This window comes from Lates calcarifer, linkage group LG8 (assembly GCF_001640805.2).
Source record: "Lates calcarifer isolate ASB-BC8 linkage group LG8, TLL_Latcal_v3, whole genome shotgun sequence".
Taxonomy (NCBI): Eukaryota; Metazoa; Chordata; class Actinopteri; family Centropomidae; genus Lates; species Lates calcarifer.
Window position 1 is genome coordinate 16,214,287 of NC_066840.1, and position 21,091 is coordinate 16,235,377.

The 21,091-nt window shown below is 41.8% G+C and overlaps 2 protein-coding genes across 2 annotated transcripts; one reads left to right on the forward strand and one right to left on the reverse strand.

The window, feature by feature from the left end:
- Positions 1-1,487: 1,487 nt before the first annotated feature.
- On the reverse strand, positions 1,488-10,271 carry arl13a (ADP-ribosylation factor-like 13A). The gene is made up of 10 exons (XM_018660186.2): positions 10,135-10,271; positions 4,353-4,469; positions 3,986-4,056; positions 3,641-3,893; positions 3,419-3,524; positions 3,111-3,316; positions 2,895-3,003; positions 2,348-2,630; positions 2,140-2,256; positions 1,488-2,030 (listed from the first exon to the last, which is right to left on the reverse strand). Exons 2-10 carry the CDS (start codon positions 4,409-4,411, stop codon positions 1,969-1,971), a joined length of 1,266 nt encoding a protein of 421 aa, XP_018515702.1. The 5' UTR covers positions 4,412-4,469; positions 10,135-10,271; the 3' UTR covers positions 1,488-1,968.
- Positions 10,272-10,853: 582 nt separating this feature from the next.
- xkrx (XK related X-linked) lies at positions 10,854-20,877 on the forward strand. The gene is given in 4 exon segments (XM_018660183.2): positions 10,854-11,224; positions 17,942-18,065; positions 18,067-18,202; positions 19,074-20,877. Coding segments are annotated over 4 exon segments (1,485 nt in total). The 5' UTR covers positions 10,854-10,865; the 3' UTR covers positions 19,940-20,877.
- The last annotated feature ends 214 nt before the right edge of the window (positions 20,878-21,091 follow it).

Genomic DNA, 21,091 nt, shown 5'->3' on the forward strand with positions numbered 1-21,091 from the left:
ATAACCCCAGGGACCCCAACAGCTGGTGGTTCACTCTGTGTGTCTGCTCGGTAATATGCAACATTAAAGCACAATATCAAATGTTTTGCATTAGTAGTATAAGTATTCAGATCCTTTACTTAGGTATATAGAAGTATAAAGTATCAGTAAAAGTAAAAAAACAAACAAACATAATAGTCCAGGAAAATGGCCTCATTGACTGTCATACTGTTATATATTTTCTAGTTTTGTAACTATTTTATATGAGTCACTGATGATCTCCATTGTGGTTTAATCTCTTAATGATTATTGATCAGCTGATGCACTCTATGTTGCATACTCCTGAACTGATTTGTTTAATCAAATACCACACAGCAAGTAGAGCCAGGTGCTGCTCTAGCACAGAAAAATTGTGTAACTGTAAAAGAAAAAAAAAAAAACTGCAGCTCATTTTTGGCTGTGGGTCCCCAAGCAGGTTGATTTGGCCATGGGGGAAGGTTTTTCTTTTGTCTGCACATCAGAAATAAAATCAGACAGATTTTATTCCCTAGTGTGTCAGACCAGTATGTCTCAAGGCAGCACAGTTAAAAAAAAAAAACCCGGTAAGCAGAAAAACTCTCATTAAAAACCAGAGTAGGGTACAGTGAACTAAAGACTAAAAGCCTACTATATATATATAAAGATTTCGATGAGACTCACTCAGGTGGCGTTTGTGGTCCTAAAGGATAAAAAACACCATATTAATTCTTTATTAATAACACTATGTAGACAGTAGTTGGTCCTAGCAGCTGTGGCGCTGATGAATTTTTAAAGATATGGGCCAGCTCTGTTTGTATTGAATGTGAAAGGACAGTTAAGCCTCCTAGTCTCATTCCTTTAGCATAAAAAGCCATCTATATTCCCCTGATAGGTCCCACATTATATCTTATCCTCTTCAGTTTCTTGCTTTTTTTAAAGCCTAACAAACCCTGATCAAACAAGAGATTTTCTCTTTTTTGCCTGGTAAAAAACAATTGTTTCCCAGTGTTATATTTCAAAAAGACATTCCATGTGTTTAGATGACTCAATTTTAATACAATTTTAGGAATTTTAGTGTTACTATAGGAATTAAAACATGATGAAAACCACAGACATTATCTTTATCTCTAGTCAATTTAACAAGTTTTGTCATTGCTTAAGTCTAGGACAGTAGAATCAATATTGATGAAAGTCCAAAATCCCTCTGCCAAATCCAGAAGCTGTAGCAGTAAATACCCATCTGGGTAAGTACAGAAATTTTCCAGGAAATATTGTGGATTTTGGAAGATGGTTGAGATGACTGGAAGGCTTCCACAAAGGGGTTCAGATCTGACAGATCAAAATGTACCTCAGATCTGAGTGATTATGTAACGTCAGAAAGGAAGAAAAAACAGAATCCATCTTATTTGAGTATGAATTCTGATAAATAATCTTCTTGTCTGTGTGTACCTGTTGCTGCTGTAATGTAAACATGAGACATGCCATGCAAGTAGTAACAAAAAGTTTATTATACAATTTCACAGATCTGTTCACCTCTACAACAAGCTCAGTGCACTGCTCATCACTGGAAAATTGTTCAAATAATCATTTTAAAAAAAGGAATTCAGCTCAAAAATCATGTTTCCATTACAATCAAAACTGCATAGATTCATACAAACAAAATCTCCTTGAACTTTTTTTGGCCAAGCACACATTTATTTTTAATTTATCTTTTTAAAATGTTTATTATTAATGTTATTTTTCTATGATTACATGTTAACACAGACCTGCCCTTCACTACACATTGGAATCTGCAGTTTCTCTCCAAAGGTTCCGGGATCAGGTCTTAAGTCTATAAAAGGTGATAAAGATATACATTAGCAGTCTGAATCTGTGGGTGTGAGAGTTTGTGTAGCATTGTAGTGTGTTGTTGTTGTTGTGTACTACTGCTGTGGACCACATCCTCACACTCGGCAGGACACAAACCAGGCCTCACTCTCTCTGTCCCTGATCCTGACGTTCCTTCAGAGCCAGTATTGCTTTTCGGTAAAGATCTATCAGGAGACAAGGTCAATCTTTTTAAACAAAAGTCTGGATTTTTTTTTTCCAGTCCAAAGTGTTACTGTATTTGATTGGTGGATGGAAGAAGTGGATGAGGCTCACCAAAGGTTGCAGAGAGGTCCACAGGTTGAGAGTAAGCTGCAGGCATCTCCTCTGTGTTGATCTTGTTCTTCCTCTTTACCTTCACAACTTTCTTCTTCTTCTTCCTCTCACCTTTAGCTAAACATAAGATAAAAGAAATATTAGATTTCTTTTTTCTTTAACAGCAAATAACCAAAAAAAGTGTAGTCCATTAATAACTGATTACAACCTTTCAGTGGCTTCTCATCGTTGTCCAGTGATTCTGGCACATCCAGAGTCTCCTCTTTCACCTTTGTTTTGCGTTTCAGTTTGCCTTTTTTAGGAGGGATCAGGGCGCTGCTGGCTTTCTCTCTATGACCCAAGTTTTCTTGCTCTCCTTCATTACCGTCACCCTCCTCCTCCTCCTCCTCCTCTTGTTCATTTGCTTCCTCTGGATCTTTTTCACCTTCCTTGACCTTAACCGGCTTCTTCTTCTTTGTCTTTGTCTTCAGCTTCTTTTTCAGTGTGGACTCCTGGGAAAATTGACAATTAATCAGCAACAGTTTTGATAAATGATCAACCATTTTGAAGAAAAATGGTCTGGATCCCGCTTCACGAATGTGAATATTTGCTGTTTTATGAGTCCTCTTTGCTTGGAAACTGAATATCTTTGTGTTTTAAACCAGGATGGACACTTCTCTCTATTTTCTCAGATTTTCTAGACCAATGGACTAATCAATTAATCAAGAAAATAATTGCCTATGTCTGTAGAAAAAGATGTAAGATGTTTCCCTGACCTTCTGCAGCATGTTTCGAATAGGTTGCAGCTTTCCTTCACCCTTGGTCTTTTTCTCTTTGTCTTTGGGCCGATGCACCTGGCGAAGATCTGACTTGCTGGATCGTATTCTGAGGTGAGAAGTTGTTTAATATAAGAGTTTATCTCTAATTCTTTTGTGTAAAAGATTATGTTGACTTGACCTACAAATTCTCTGAATATAAAAGGTTTTTCTTACCGTTCCACCTTGGTTTTTCTGCGAACTTTCTCTGGTTTCCCATTCTTCACCCTCTCTCTTGGCTCCAGGGGCCTCTTGCTGTCCTGGGCTACACGAGTACACAGCTCAGGATAATCCAGACAAACGGCACGCAGCAGCCAGCGAAGACCTCGTAGAGTCTTTCTGTCCGACCACCGTCGCAGGTCCATTAAGGCTGAACAAGGCTCCTGAAAAGGGAAAGGGAAAAGGTCAGTTTGTCTGCATTTCTAAAGTGTCTGTCTGCCTGCTCCTCCACAGTTCTGTGCTTCTCTGGCAGGACCCATACTTACAATATGGCACAGAGAGCGGCTCTGGTTAACCAGCTTTTCAAGAGACAGGATCTCAATCAGCTCACTTCCCAGCAAAGCGTTCATTTTGTCCTGTTTGTTTGCCAACCTGAAACAGAAGAAGTTTCAGCACAGGTCTGAGTGAGTTACAGTTATTCCTGTATTTTTCCTAATCAGCCACCAGAGGGTGCTGTAAAATGCAGACATGAAGTTGAATATATTTACACTAGTATGGGTTTTCCTGCCACTCTTGGTTGTTTCAGCAGGTCGGCCAGGACCTCCTTGACCTCCTTTATCCTGTGCCTGTCGCTGGAGTCCACCACAAAGATGATCCCATGGGCGTCTCCATAGAGCTCCCTCCAGGCTCCTCTCGACTCCGCTGATCCTCCAACGTCCAGCAGGGTGACCAGGTAATTCTCCACCCTCAGCTCGTTTCTTACACAGCCATGGGTGGGTCCTGCCTCCACACCATGGGGGACTGAAGAAGACGCGCAGTAAAGAGCAGGTTGACTATTTGTTCTATTTTTATTATACGCTTGTCAATCAGTATTAAAGTTACTGTTGAATTACCTTTTAACATTCCTCTGATAGAGGATGTTTTTCCTGCTTTGTCAAGACCAACGACAAGAATGGTCACTCTCCTGTAGAGAAGTATACACAGCATAGAGTTTGAAATAAAGAAGCAACATATAGCTTTATATTCAGTGTCCACTTTACTAGGTACACCTGTGCAATCTAATGCTACTGTTCTGCCATAAAGTCTACTTTTATGATGCCTATAACAGGTTTTGTTTGTTTCTTTGATTGTTTGGGGTCTTTTTATGTTTTGTCTAATGCAGGATATGTGCTGCTGAATGCATTCCTCTTTTAGACTCAAACTTTGATTTTCATCAGTATTTTTCAAGATTTCTTTTCTTTTCTTTTATTTCATTTTTACCTGATTGGCTCCTGTATTTTGGAGACCCAGGTGCAGCAGTTGCTCATCAGGTTGAACATGTTTACTTGAGGTGGGCAAGGCGAACACAGAGGCCACCATCTTCTCTGGAACTGGTACCTGCAGACAGACGGTCAGGCCTCAGTATGACTCACTCACACAGACGCACACAGGTAGAGTTGGCCGGTTGAGTCACCAGGGGGCCACGGCCAAGTCCAGCACAAAGATGTTTTGTGTCTGTCTCCTGTGAGCTTAGAAGGCTTTTTACAGATGGTCAGACATCCAGTCAGTGCTTTCACTGCCAAGTATCTCTGCCTACCTCCACAGAATCTGAAATTAGCTGTAGTCTTGCATTCTTTAGCCCACTTTGAGGGAAAAATTAAAAATTTAGTTTAATTAAAATCTTATCTTGTACAGTTTCTTGGATTATTTACCTTTTTCTCAATAACTAGTTTTGACAATAGCCTTTCAAATACAATCTGATGATGTGTGAGCACAGTAAAATCTTTTGTCCATGTCCAGGAAACTATAAGTGGTCCTCTCTAGTCTTGTAATACACACACAGCAGGTATGTCTGAGGTAGTCAGGCCATGTGCTAAAAAAAAAACACACAGCAGGTCTCTCAGTTCATTCTCCAGTGCATCTGTTCAGGCTCCGTAATCTGCTAAAGCCAGTTCAGATTGGCCCCCTTTTACAAGTGTTGTTAACAAGCCGACCCACATTTGTTTTGGCTGTAGTTGACAATGGGGTCATCACCTCCTCCACTATAGTGTAAATGAGGACGATTTCCACGTTTGAAAAGAGGACTTTGCCCAGACATCTGAACTTGCAGTATTTTAGACATTCAGAGCAACAGAGTCAATATCAGCAGTTATCGTGCAAGTCGTGTACAGTATTGAAGTTTGACTGTAAAAGATTTGTTTGCTCTATTAAAGAGATTTTAGAGGACTATTATTGACGATTATTATTGAATGTTGTATGTTCAAAGAAACTGAACAGATATTGTTTTTGCCATAAAAAACATACAGATTAGTGACTTTTATCGCTTCAAGCATTTTATAATCTACTACAATAATTTGTTCCAAACCTTTTTCGTTGTTGCTCTAGTCCATACTTTGGCACATATAATTAAAAATTAAGTTAGTGATCTCAGAAAGTAATAATAAAATGAGAAACTGAGATATTAAGCACAAAGAAAACTCCTGTTGATTTAAACAATCAATCTACAGTCAATCAATCTAATCTAAAGTAGATTACTTTGTGTTCATCACTGATAGAAATATTTTTTTATTAATATATCTGTAATATCTTCTAAAAAACATAGCAGAACAGCACGTCAATCTCAGTACACACAAACAATGGGTGAGCAGTTCACATGTGCAGTATGATGCAGTGAATCAGTGGATTAAAACAAAACATTTTAAATTCAGTGGGCACTAAATGACCAGTACCTGATACAACTAATTAACTACATTAACTGTAAAAAGTGTGACGTTAAAAATCTAAAAAGCTAAAAGAAATTCAGGGAATACTCACAGAAGTAAGTCTATGTCCATGCATTTGTTTGGGTGCTCGTCTCTACTAACATCTTGTACCCACCAACTACAGAACTAATTGGGCTCACACTAAGCCTTTAGTCACCCCATGTGGGAGGTGCAACCTGGGAAATGTTGTATTAGTATTTCAGCCAATCCCAGAGTCTCCTGAGCCGGTCGTTGATCCCATTGGATGGCGTGGTTCTTCTTAAATAGACCAAACTAAGGTGTATATATCTGTACAGGGAGAACTAAATGTGTCTGGTGGTGTGACCTGTGACGTGCGGTGATCTCCTTTTCCTGTTGAAGTCTGAAAGTGGCGGCATGCCGAGCGTTTAGACAGATTTAGGCCGCACAACTTCAGTCACACACTCAGGGAGGTAATGACATTATAACTGTGATGATGGCGAAGGAGGTGTCACACCATAATGTGCGTGAGATGAGTTTACAGGTATAATTGGAACTGAAGCTTACTATAGACCTGTGAGGTACATTTTGATTGGATTAGATGTGACGTGGCAATTATTTCACAAATAACAATGTCCATATTATTCAGTATGGATAATTATGTAATAATTAATATTACTGACCAGTCAAGCTTTAAGAGCACATTTTACACACAAAGACATTTCAGAATGCTCAACATAAAAGATGACTAATGTGAAAAACTATGTTTATAAGCAATTATCTGACTGTCAATATAATTAATTCTAAGCTACATAATTCATCCACTTTAACTTTTACAGCTCAATTAAATTAAAATGAATTCAGTTCAGTTTTATTTATCCCAATAATAACATTGGTACACAGCAGCTCCCCACCTCAATACACACTTGATGATGAGATGATGAGAGATGAAAGGAATCTACAGGTTTAAACATTATATGTGGAGCCAGGAATTGTTACTGTAATGAAGGAACTGAGGAACTAAGAAGATGCAAAACAGCGAGGACAGAGGAACAATTACTTTCCACAGAGATAGAGCAATGTCCTACTCTACCTCTTGCAGGGGATCAACATAGTCTATTATGTAATGTTATTAATACAATAACTCAGCACAACACGTTGTGATGCAGCATTAGCCACTAGATGGCCTCGTATTCACAGGAGCTGTTTTCACTGCCAGAAGGCTGCTGAGCTTCATACAGTCTCTGTGAACAACATGTATGTTTTAGTCCTCAACAAACTAAGATGAATTTCCCCTGCAGGTAAATTTCAGTTTACTCTGTACTGAACATATATGTTTGTTGTGCTTCTATACACATCAATGCACATATATGACAATTTTGTATCCTGATGTTTATGGTAGGAAAATCTGGAGAAAACAGACTGAGGAGCAGAGTTTCTGCAGCTATGATGAAATTATACTTTAGACAAATAAATGTTTCATGACAGCACTGCTGGAGCAGTGGTCTGTGTACAGGCCTTATCTCATTATATCATTAAACTGATGTCAAATCCTCTGCTGAGTGGACTCATCCTGGACTCCAACCACAGCCCTGTGTCAGCTGACACTGACACACACACACACACACACACACACACACACACACACTTAGACACACATGCAGAAAAAAACAGCAGCAGCTGAGGACCACACCTCCATCTGCTCCTCTTCACTACATTGCAGACGTGTTTCAGAGACCCCCACCCCCACCACCACCACCCCCCACACCCCAATGATTTTGCAACCTCAGTTACAGTTAGACTTTCTCACAGCTTCTGCTATAAAATATCAACATTAAAGGAACAGTTTCACATTTTGGGAAAGACTCTTTTTGTTGTCTTGCCTAGAGCTAGATGAGAAGAGATGATGAACTTGTTCTCCCTTTGGTTTTGACCAATCTTTAAAGGGATAGTTTGTCTATTTGGGAAACAGGCTTGTTCACATTCTTGCAGAGATACATGAATAGAGCTACAACTATTCATTAACAAATCGATTAGCTGGTCAACAGAAAAATAATCTGCAACTATTTTGATATTCAGTTACTAGTTAAAGCTATTTCTTATACAAAAATGCAATTTAATTTGAAGATTTCTTGCTTTTCTCTGTTTTATATCATATTAAATTGAATATGTTTGGGGGATTTCTGCTGTTGGCAGAGTCTTTGTGGACTCTGAGAAACTGGGACAAACATTTTTCACCGTTTGTCCCAGTTTCTGTCGTTTTTCTATAGACTGAATGATTAACCGATAATAATAGTAATTGTTAGCTGCAGGGCTATATGTGTGAAAACTGACTCCACGCTCATGTCTGTGAAACTGTAGCTAGAAGCCAGTTAGCTTAGCTCAGTGTAAAGACTGGAAACAGGGGGAAACTGTTTGACTGACTCTGTTCAAAGGTAACAAAACTCCACCTACAAGCACTTTCAAAGCCCACCAGTTAAGATGTTATGTCTATCTATATCTGTCTATAGGGGGTTGTGTGTTGTATTATTTCTTTTGCACACACTTTTGGAGAGAGGCAACCTAGATGTTTCCATGTGCTTCTAGTCCTTATGCTAAGCTAAGCTAGCCAGTTGCTGGCTGTAGCTGCTGGTATCTTATCTAATTCTTGGCACAAAAGCAATAGCATATTTCCCAAAAATGTTAACCATGTTGTCAAAGATTGTTCAAAACTAATTGAGAACAAATTGTTCACTTCAGTCTCGTCAACATTCAGTGTACCCTTTCACTGACCCGCCTGGCTGGTAACACAGCACACAGGGCATGTCTGGTGCTTTGTAATGACGTCTCCGTCTTCCACTTCCCCTGTGTCTCCGCAGAGCACACAGCCTCTGCAGACTGAAGTCAGTGACCCACGCCACTGCCTCACAAAACACATGCATTAGTAATGACAAGCCTTCATTGGTTTGCGTCGACCCCCCTCACAACGCCAGGCTCGTGTCACTGACTTAGATGAGATCTGATTAGACAGGCAGAGGTCGGGGTGATTTGGGGTGAGCTGTGTGTTGAAGCTGTACCACATTTCATGGTGAAATATGCAAGGACAAACTCCCTTTGTCGTTTTGTAGTTACACAGCCAGATGTAACTGTAACTGTTTCTTTTCCCGTAAAAGTAGGACAGGAGTTATTTAAGGTGACAGGTCATGTTGACACAAACTTAAGCAACACAGAGGACAGTTTTGAAATGGAAATGTTAGATATGTCACTACAGATTGCGTCCTTCTCAACGGGCCTTGTAAACAGAAAATCCTTGTTTACATAAGTAGCTGAACAAACATAAAACTGGTTCTGTTCACATGGATCACAGCATGTTAATGTGTTCTGTTGAGCCTGCAGCCTTGATAAATAATATTATAATGAGGAAATGTCTGTGTGAAAAATAAATGAGAAGACTGAGTGAAGTTTTAATAGGTGGTTCAGTGTGTGTGAGTGTGTGCTGCCTCATTCACAGGCCTGCAGGTCACTATAACAGGGCCAAGTCCACCCTGCTGCTGGAGACTAAAAATGGAGGCGCAGAGGAAACTGATCTCCTTACGCTCGCCCTCTACAGTGGTTCCATTTGGACAGGACAAATACTGTAAGTAATAAAACTACAGTGTGTTTCCTCACTGCATATTCTCAAATTTCTCTCTGTAGCAGTGAGCAGTAGCAGTGAGTTTGGCAGAAGTATAGTCCGGATAGAACAGCAGTGGTGTTCACCTCAATTCACAATAAATCCTATACAATAAAACAATAAAAAGATGAGTATTGTGGTTGTTTCAGATTGATTCAGAAACCTACTTTAACCACCACCTACTTTAACAGCAGCAGTAGTCAAAGTCACAGTGACCTGTGGAAGATACCACATGTGGGGCTGCTGAAAATAACCTGGCCAACACTTCTAATCTAACTAAATCCACTGTTTCTACTCCTATTTCTATTGTTTTTATATCCTTATAGATATAAAATTGTGTATATTTCTGTGCTTGTACTTTGTAATACTATTCTGTTTAGAGCACTTTGTGTAAAGTTAACTGATGAATAAGAACTATTCATGGTATCCTCACTTTATTTTTAGTGGCTAAAACCTTTCCACAGTACTGAGTGTGTGGTATATTTATAGATTATTGTGTATTTATTTCCAGAATAACTGCCAGTCCAGAATCAGTCTGCTTCCTGCCATTATGCGCCTGCATCCCCTCCTCTTTTCCCTCTGTAATTACTGAGGCGTTAGGGAAGCTTGTTTAAATTATTTATATGTAAATGTATTTCACAGATAATTCTTTTAGGATGAAAAGTGTCACGATATCTCTTATCTCTCTTACTTTCAAAGGATCTGTCCATCACTTCCGGTATCGCTGCGTGTGTTTCAGGTTGGCTTGACGCAGCCGTTTGGGGTGACAGCGCATCAAAAGACTGAAAACACGAGCCGCACCAGTATGCCGACACGGAGACACCCAAACCTCCTACAGCCTGCAGGCAGTCTCCACAGCCGGAGGAGTCCTCGGTGTGTTTGTAACACGGAACAACGCGAGTATTCAAACTTCAGGCTACATGTAACCTGCCGAGTTTGGGTTGACGACGACCGCCTGGCTGAGTTTTCTTTTTTTTAATTTTTTATGATGAACTGACTGAGCGATAAGGCTGAACTTTGCCGACCTTGCACACTCACTGACGGTGCAACAACAGCGCAGAGATCACTGCGGGCGGACAGTGCTGTGGTTTCCCGTGGATTTAAACAGGACACACACACACACTGGCTGGTATCGCCACGTACGACGACGTTAAATCAGACAATAAAAGAGCGGCTGATTGGGTGAGAGAGCGCCTGTAATGGAGCAGTGGCACAGCCGAATAGTAAAGTTAAATACAATGAGAAACGAGAAATGATCAACTTGGTGGAAAGTTGGGAGAGACGGCGCATTAAAGGGAATAAATACTAAAAGTGATGTTTTTGGAGCGTAGTACGGCGAGACGAGTTCACGTCAACGGCCGTTAGCGACGTCGAAACGGTTCCTCGCGGCAGTTCGGCGTATCAAACAAACTTAGTGATAACATGTGCGAAGTGGCCATGGAGGAGGAGCAGGAGCGGGAGATCTCCGACCTAGACCCGCAGGAGTGCCCCTCGGTGGCGGAGAACGGGGTCATGCTGGTGGTCAATCACAGCCGGGTCCGGGCGCCCCTCAGCGTCGTCCTGGCCACCGTGCTCTACTGCGCCGAGTTCGTCACCGCCGCCTTGCTCTGCAGCATGTACCACAAAACCGAGGATGTCATCTGGATGGGTTTCACCATCGCCTTCATGCTGGTGCCCGCCGTGCTCATCCAGCTAACGTTGACGTTCATCCACAGGGACCTGGGTAGGGACCGGCCCCTGGTCCTCTTCCTGCACCTGCTGCTGCTCGGCCCCGTCATCAGGTGGGTGGGTGGGTAGAGGGTGGAGGTCAGGTGCAACACGAAGGCAGGGTCGTGGTTTGCATGTTTAATTTCCATTAACGACAAACAATGGAGCACTTTGTATTACTGCTACTTACCATCCAGATTGTGTTTACCCTTCACACAACAGTTTGTAGATTTGATTTGCAGCAGTGGTGAAAGAAGTAGTTTCTCAGGTCTTTTACTGACGAGGCAGCACCACAGTCTGTTACAAGTCCTGCGTTCAGGATTTTACTTAAGCACAAAATATTAGCATGAAAAAATACTTAAGGAACCAAAAGTAAAAGTACTCATTATCCAGAATGACCCATTTCAGAATAATGCGCAGTACCATGCAAATGTTTGAGACACTAAATGATCCTCACTTTATTTTCGAAAAGAGTAGTTTTTATTTATCAGTTCATTTCACACAAAGTGCAGTAAACAGAAAAAGAACCTGAATCAGTATTTGGTGTGGCCACTTTAAAATAGCACCAGTGCTCCTCTTGTGAACAGTTTTTCAAGGTACTTTGCAGGTAGGTTGTTCCAAGCATCTTGGAGAACCTGCCACAGTTGTCTCTGTCTTGGTGTCTTCACTCTCTTGATGTAATCCTACACTCCGTGATGTTGAGATCAGGTCTCTGTCTGATCAGGGGGTCACACCATGTGTTGCAGGACTCCTCGTTCTTCTTGTCTCTGAAGATAGCTCTTTATGACTCTGGCTGTATGTTTGGGCTCATTGTCTCATCCTGCAGAATTAATCAGGGACAGATCAGACACCTCGCTGACGGTGCTGCATGATAGATAAGAATCTAAACAAGTGCCTAAAGGTTCTGCACAGTACTGTATATCACAGTATTAGACTATAATTATCAGTCAGTTTAATGTTGCAGCTTATAAACGTGGGACTCATTTTTATTATTTTATATATTGCTGGGCAGCTTGTGAGTTTGTCATAGGGTTCAATTAAGTCTGGTCATAATACATTAGAATTTATTTGTTGATATTTTATTTTTTTGACATAAATCCACAAAGTAAGTAAAGTTATCATAAATGTAGTGGAGTAGAAGTAATCAGAAAACAGAAGTATTCAAGTCCAAGTGCCTCAAAACTCACTTGTACTTATTTACTTTGCAGCACTGCTGATTTGTAGTAAACAACTTAAATTGTGCAAAAACAATGTTCATGTAAAAGCACAGAGGAGTCATATCTTTCCAAATTGACTTAGTTGAATTTTTGATATACTGTCGCTATAAATACACAGTACTCATGAACTGTTCCTCATTGATTCATCTGCAGTCATCTCTCCTTCTTACCGGACATGCAGTCTCCTCTTTCCATTTACTGTGCAGGGGCAGTTAATGGAATCCAAATCGGCAGTCTGTGTTGAGTGCATTGAAGCACCACAGTGGCCTCTGAGAGCTAACTTGATGCTGCACCCTTTTATCGTTACGGATAAGAGCAGATCTGAAACAATTAGACAATTAATCGATGAGATGGCATTTTTCAAGCAAAATTACCAAACCTTTGCCGCTGTGAATATTTGATGACTCCTCTGGATCTTACATGATAATAAACTGAATGTACTTTGGGTTTGGGGAGTGTGAGGATGTCACCTTTGGCTTTAGAAAATTATAACCAGAATTTTCTTGTTTTCTGACTTGTTAGAGATGAAGCAATTAACTGAGGAAATAATTGACAGTATTAATTGATAATGAAAATAATCTTTAGTTGCAGCCCTACACCTTAGTGTTTAATTTTTAGTCCATCCCTTATGCATCTTATTTTGCCCTCACACTGCAGAACAGTTACTGGGATGCAAATTGATGGTATCTGTTGAGTGCATCAAAGCATGTCAGTGATCTTTCAGAGCTGATATGGTACAGCAGTATTTTATCATTATGGAACTGAGTTATTGAAAAAGAGAGAGAAGGTGCTGCTTTCCTCCATCGTATGTCATCATACATGATACATTTTGAAGTTTTGGCACATTTGGAAACAACAGTGTGTTGCAGTTAAATAACACAGTTTGTTAAGATAGACTTAAAGCATCAGTATTCATTAGCTGAATCACACCCCAGATGGAAACTGTGTAGAACAGGATGGATGACTGAGAATGTAACAACCTCCCACATCATCAGAAGTGTTGAATATGAGTAGACATCAAAACAGGAAGCTCTTCCTCTAATATTCCCCATCGTCTTTTAATACCAAGTCTCCTTGGTGCTGTGGTCACGTCCTCTGGATCACAGTTGACCCCCCCCACCCCCACCCCACCCCTGCAGTCTAGACTCCAAAACCAGTCTGTCAGATGACACTGCAGAGCTGGCATCCGCCCTAGCAACACATCCTTCTCATTTATGGCTAGTACACCACATTGTTGTATGACCTCATCTAAGGATAATGGCACCCATAGGCCTTGGTGCTGCAGAGTAGTCAGGTCTGGCTGGATAAGGATGAGGAGGAGGAGTTGGGTCAAATAGAGGTTGTAGATGTTGCCAGAAAAGGCTTCTAGAAATAATACAGCTGGGTTTATTCCTGGATGCCTGCTAAGTTTTATATTGTCTGTTTTGAGGGAGGTGTTTGTTTGAACGCTGCCAGCTTGCACCTCCGTGTCAGTTGATCTCAGCAGAGAGACCTGTTTGACGAACCGTAACTCACATAGGAAACTGTAGGCATAGACTCACGCTTTACGCCTCTGAAATTCAAATCTACACTTGATACCTCCTCTCTGAACTTTGATTTGTCAACAGAGCGCCTTCAGGTGCTGCCCTGAATTTACAATACTACTGGCAGAGTTAATTAAAGGGTGTGTTCTTTTACAGGGCAAGAAACTCAACCTTGTCCTCAGCTGCAGGTTACCTGCCACAGGAAAAATGTCCAGCAGTAGAAAGTGTTGCTAAAAGGCATATAAATGACTTTGATATGTCTTTACCTGTTGTGTCACTAGAACCCAAATAAGACATGCAGCTCATAGTATTGGGGCTGAGCCGCTGGTCTTTAATCACTTATTAACACATCAGAGATAAAGCCACATGAAAGAGTCAGATCAACTCCCTGCAGCTGCTACGTTTCCTGAAAGCAGAGTCAACATTTTCAGTTTGCAGGTACTTCCCATGTCAACACGTGGCCTACATATTGGAGTTGTTGTTTAGGAACACATTACTGTTGACTGTCTATTGTTGCACAACAGTCTGACCTCTTTATTTTTACGAGGATGTTCAAAGGATGAAGAGATCAGAGCCTGTATTCTAAACTGCTAAAACAAAATGTTTGGACTTCAGTTAATATGAAAGTAAGTTTTAAATACCCTGTCTGTGTGATCGGCTCAGAGTCACTCTTAAAAGTGCCTTTTACACTTTGCTAGAAGTAGGAGTCAGTCACTTGTTAAATGTGTCTTGTTGCTCCTAATCAGTGAAGAACTTTAATGTGGAGCTTAAAGGCATTTTAAATGTGATTTTTTCAACCTAAGAGTAAAAGAAGTTCTTAAGATTAAAGGACATTCATCATATGACTTTATGTGTACGCCATCTCATGATGGTTTATGGCCAACTCAAGTGATCTCATGATTAATCACATGCAGGCTAAGAGCAGGAGTAGCCAGTGAGAGACAAGGATTCATCCCACACCTGCCCCACTGTTCACTCTTTAAAATAAAAGTCTTACATTTCACTCAGTGATGTGAGTCTGTAGCAAATGTGTATTTTCTTTTAAATTTTGTGTATTATGTGTAATTCCTTAATATCTGTACTAGTGACCCTTAACATGGGAAATTAACAACAATCTAATATGTTTCTAATGTATAAATGGGGGCGAAGTGACAGGAAATCAGCTGGAATGGAAACAACAAGCAAAACCAAACAGGAACTGCTAATATGATGATCTAATAAGGAGAATTTAGTAGCACAACGATGAGTGCAGACGCCCAGTAGAAGATGAATGGAAAGTGACTGCAGCTTTATTATATAATATATTTATATCGCTGACAAATTCAAAAGCTAACATATCACTGATAGTTTGTACACCCTGTCCAGAACACGTGCTGTCTGTGTCTGTACTGCAGACATTGAGGATCTGCTCTTCTCCTTAAGAGATCTCTGATGTTTTCTTACACTTATGAGCATTTTTTTTTAAGTCAACAGAAGTTAGCTTTGAAGTCAGAAGAAAACCAGAATATCAAGGATGGTTCTGCTGAAAAATGTGAGCACCTAAAACCAGAAGCAGCTGAATCTGTCAGGTACGCTACTGTTTTATGATCCTGCACACGTCTCCCTCCAGCCCAAAGAATGCTTTGCCCCTGCCTGTGATTTAAAACAGCCACGACAGCGAAGCAGCTTCCAATGTAATAAGTAGCCTTGCTGCATCATCGTCTTATAGTTATCATCTGTCACGATGAACTGTGACGTCTCTGTATGTTTTAATGCAGCCAGAGAACAGAGTGTAGGATCTGTTATTGCTGCACAGTTCACTCTGTTCTGTTCTGCTCCTCTTGTTTTATTTCCAGCTCTTCCTATACCACGCCACGCTGCTGTAAACACATCATGCTTCTTCTCGGCCTCAGATGGGAGTTTTCCTGTGTGGTTTAGGGATGGTGTAATTGCTGATCTTGTTGCTTCACAGCCAAACACACCACATCTGCTATCAAAAGAGGAATCTCAACTCACAACTCGCATTTTGCACAGACAAACCTTTTAAATCATTTAAGAGGTTTTGTTTTAGTTGCGTCAGAGTCCACCAGAATGTGACACAGTTACACAGTCAATGTGAAAACATTGCAGGGGGGGGTGATTCAGGGCTACAGGGTGGACATTGTTTTGACTTGTCTTCTTAAGTACAAGATCCCGCTCCCAAAGCAGTGACAGAAACTACATAATTACTCTGCCGGTCTGGACCAGTCTCAGCACGCAGAGCTTCTTGTTTTGTGTCTCTTCTGTGTTTTACAAACTCTCTCCTGCAGTCTGATGAGGCCGAGTCAGTGAGCGTGATGAGCCTCGTGGGGTAATCCCAAGAGACCAAAACAGGATGATCTTGCTAAAGAGCTGTTGAAAGAATTTCCTGAATGCTCTGCTGCCCTTAAGTCAGAGAAACGTCACTATTTAAGTTATCGCAGGAAAGACAAGTTCTCTTGTTTTGCATGTTTGTGATACTACCACTGCTGCTGTGGTCTCACACACACATACACAGAGGGAACAGACTCTGTTCAGACTGCAAATACAGAGCAGCAACCTGCGTGTTTCCTTTTATAAATCCATAAGATGTTGGACGTCAGCGTATTGATTCTCTTGGCTAATGCATTCATCAGTCATGCTGGGTTTTTTTTCTCTCCACCAAGTGAAATTCAGTCTGCCTCTCAGTGGCTTTACAGGATCCTAAGTGCAGGCTGGCTCAAGTTCAACACCCTCATACTTTGTCCTCAGCCTGTTGTGCTGCCAGATTTCCAAGGAAAGGATGTCAGTAGATCAGGTTTTTGTGACTCCTCTGTTACTGTACTCCAAACCTTGTACACTAAGGCTGCCCTCCTCTGCCTGTGACTATCAGTCCAGGAGTGAACGTGCTGTAAGAGTGTGTGCAAGCGCTCGCGAAGAGATAAGGGCCAGCTTGCAAATAACGACAAGAATTCCCTCGCCCCAGCCTCTAAACGTTTGGGCCAAATGCAGCTCAGGGATCGGTGTGGAAGCTTGGTACTGAGCCACATGTGCACTGTTAAGTGCAGTGAGCGGCAGCTGAACCAACAGTGTCTGAAAATGTCCGCTGACTCTGCAGGGTGACGGCAGCACATAGTTGAACCATGGGGAAGTAGGTTCATGAGGGATTCCTGAGCCTCTTTTTTTTTTAATGTCCATAGTTTGGGAGTGAAACGATAACATTCCAGCACAGTGATGTGAGTTTTAGCACAATGGTGGGAATCCTTAAAGTGCTGGGTTTGTGTGTTGGAGGCAGATGTGCAGGGCTGAGAGTTACAGGTCATTTAAAAAGTATTATTCAAGGATTATAACATTTTGTTTGTTGGCAGTTGCAAACCTTGCACTTCCAGTTTAGGTAGTTCCCTTGTTGCAGCTTGAAACATTTGATTATGAATTAATATCAATAGCATTTGTGTCAGGTGGGGTCAGGTTTTAACTGTAGCTGTGACTGTGCCATAAATCCCACTAAACACTTTCTTCATTGTGCGTCTTGGAGCAGAAACCACGAAGGTGGAAAAACATGTTTCCCCCCTCATGAATAGTATAAATTTCCTCCCTGTGACCAAACACAGAGAGCATTTACCTTGCAAAGGTTAAAAGAGCCACACCCAGAGATTTTCATTTCATCTGTTCAGGCCTCAGGGAACTGTGATTTCTTTCTTCGGACTGCCCTCTGGTGGAGCCACATAACTGTGTTTGTGTTTGTTTAGCTGCGATTTGAAAAGATAGGTCTGTTTATGAAGGCTCCCTGACATGACTGCTTGTCTGAAATCAATGTTGTGTCCATAATAAGTACACAAATATCTTGTTACAAGACTGAAAACAAGCTGCAACAACAAGCTGATATGTTACGTCTGATACTTTGTTTTATTCTGCTCTCTAAACTATATTGCTCTTACATTTTCTCTTTGATGATTATATGTTGCTGTTAAAAACACAACACATCCTAACGCCCAGTCCTGTAACTCAAACATAATACTGCGCTGCCCTCTGTTGGTGTACAAATGTCACTCTACTCACACTCTCGCTCTCCCAGGTGTTTTGAGGCTCTCGTGGTCTACTTCAAGGCGGGCAAAAAGGAGGAGCCGTACGTCACCATCTCCAGGAAGATCAGCCTGAAGAAGGGGCAGGGGACGCCCATGGAGTGGGAGATCGGCCAGTCAGGAGCGCAAGCTGGCCATGCACAGGAACGCCTTCAAACGCACGGCGGTCATTCAGGCGTTTCTGGGTTCCACGCCTCAACTGACGTTGCAGCTGTACGCCACCATACAGGAGAAATATGTCCTCCCTGCAAGATGTAAGAGCAATTGAGAGGTTAAGGTTAATGCTGCCGTTCCATTATGTCTGTTGTATCTCTAAAAAAATAACTACTTGACAGTGTTACATCCTGATTTACATTTTTGGCAAAGTGGAAACACCTCTAAAACTGATTAAAAGATTAAATTCTGTGAGAGTAGCAGCTCTTAAAGACGGTGACTCATCACTTTGAACTCAATTGAATGAAATGGCACTAGCTGGTTTTACAGTGCACGTAAATGCACTCAAGTAAGGACGGAAGATTTTGAATAAATTCATATAATCTAGTTATAGGAGTAAATCTGTTCTGCATTTATCCCCACCGTTATCAAGAGGCAAGTGTCTGCAGAGTGGTTTTTGTTTTTTGTTAAGATATCAGACAAAAAGTTGAGCTGTGTCATAGCAAACTGAAACACTGGTAAATGTGTGAAAGAGTCAGGATGTGGTTGTGGTTTTACATTTGATTGTCTTGAATTATGAGAATTTTTTCCAAATTAATACCCTTAAAGTAAGAGTACATAGGTCTGGGCGCTATTACTGTTTCAGCATTGACCTTTAACCTCTAACTTATGTATATATATCAGGAGGTCGCATTGAGATTAGGATCTCATTAACGAGTGAGACCTGAGCAGAGAAATGATAAGTTTGAATAAAACAGGATGACACAACAGGATATATGTAAATACCTGAACAAATGTACATTCATATATAGACACACTCATACCAACACTCATGGACATACATATTACGTAAGTAACTCTAACTTGTGGCCACAGCAGCCACTGTTCAGCAGAGGTTACACAGGCTGCTTCAGTGACTGTGTAGTGACTTACTGCTGGTTGGTAACAGTTGACTTGTGTCTGTGTCCTCAGTGGCTCTGATGATCATCACCCTGATCTCCATCATATACGGAGCTCTCGTGTGCAGCGTCCTGGCCATCCAGATCCGATACGACGACTACAAGGTACGGTTGCGTCCCGCAGCCTACCTGTGCATGATCGTGTGGAGAGGATTGGAGATCGCCACCCGGATCACGGCCCTGGTCCTCTTCAGCACGGCGCTCACGCACTGGGTCATTCTCGTCGGTATGGCCAACCTGCTCTTCTTCTTCTTCCTCCCTTGGGTCGAGTTCTGGGCCAAGAAGGGCTCACTGACCGAGAACGTGGAGAAGAACTTCTCCAAGCTGGGCACCACGGTGGTGCTGTGCATGTTCACGCTGCTCTACGCCTGCATCAACATCTTCTGCTGGTCAGCGGTGCAGCTGGACCTCTCCCACCGGGAGCTCATCGAGAGGAAGCAGCGCTGGGGCCGCCTGGCCCTCTACTACTGCGGGCGCTTCGTGGAGAACTTCCTTCTCATCACGCTCTGGTACTTCTTCAAGTCGGACTTCTACGAGTACGTGTGCGCGCCGCTGCTGTGCGTCCAGCTGCTGATCTGCTACAGCCTGGCCGTGCTCTTCATGCTGCTCTTCTACCAGTTCTGCCATCCCTGCAGACGCCTCTTCAAGTACAACGTCCACGACTGTCTGCACTGCGTCTGCTGCCGTAAAGGGAGCAGGGGAGGGAGGGGGAGCAGAGGGAAGCTGCCACCCTCGTACTCCACCGCTGCCACCATGGTGCTGGCACCAGATGAACCTCTCGAGCTCTTGGACTCCCAAAACTCTCAACCTCCCGACCTCAACAGCCACCTGGGAGAGCGGGAGACTGCTATTGTTGAGGACATTATGGAAGCAGCCTGAGGAATTATTACATTAACAAAACTCAAGTTCTTTAATGTAGAAATGCATCCTGGGAATAGTGAGGCGCGATGCTGGCGCTGCAGGGTGCCCTCCTGATGCAGCCTCAAGTAGTTTAACACAAAAACCACAGTGTTTTTGTGTTTGTGAGTGAGCGAGGTGACGTGTTACAGAACAAACTTTTTTGCCTTTTTCTCTTAAGTGCACAAAACTTTACGCCTTCATGGTCCTGAGAGGGATTCAGGTGAACTCCTGTTGTCTTAATCGATGATGATGACAACGATGATGATGATGACACACACTTAGGGCCCCTGTGGTGCACCAAAGAATGTAGCACATTGAGATATGAAGCGGTCCACAAAGGCTGCCTTGAGACAGCAGCAGCGGGTCAGGTAAAGGACTGAGCCAGGTGTGTGGGAAATGTGCCAAGTGTGTCTGAAGTGCCCGATTTAAACAAAAAAAAAAAAAAAAAACAGTGGTGTGGCAACCCCGGTTTGCTTCCTCTCGCGCCATGAAAGCCCCCCTCTTGCACACAACTGCACCTGCACTACACACACAAAAAAATAGATAATATTGACATGAAACAGCAGAAGGGGAAGAAAAGGTCCGAAGAATTTATCTTCCTCATGCCAACTGTGGTTGCTTTGATTTACAAAAAAGGAAGAAAAGAGAGTAGGAAAAAAAACAGGTTTTAGTTTTTTAAAAAGTGAAAAGTGAGTGAAAATATTCTGTTGAAAACCCCATTAGGGAATATCAGGTGTTTGTCCTTTAAAAAATGTAACTCCATTAACAATACTGACACTAATTGAGCTTTTACTTTATTGAAGTGCTTTCACATTTTTGCCTATTTTCTGTGTTTTGTCTCGTCTGTTCGTTCAGTGCCTTGACTACTACTGTATTACTTGAAACTTAAATAAACTATTCTGATGTCTGAACATTCATTCTCGCCTCTCCTTTCTTTAAAAATAAACGCAACAATAAAACTTCTATTTTTTTCTGTAAAACTAGTTGCGTCACAGGCCAGCAGAACAAAAGTTCCTGGATGGCGAAAACAGACACTTCCTCATTCCTTCCCCATCACACTGGATTTCCCAACCTGAGTTTCCAGAGCAGGTAGGAATGTGGTTTTACAGCTTCCTGACTCCGCCAACCTGC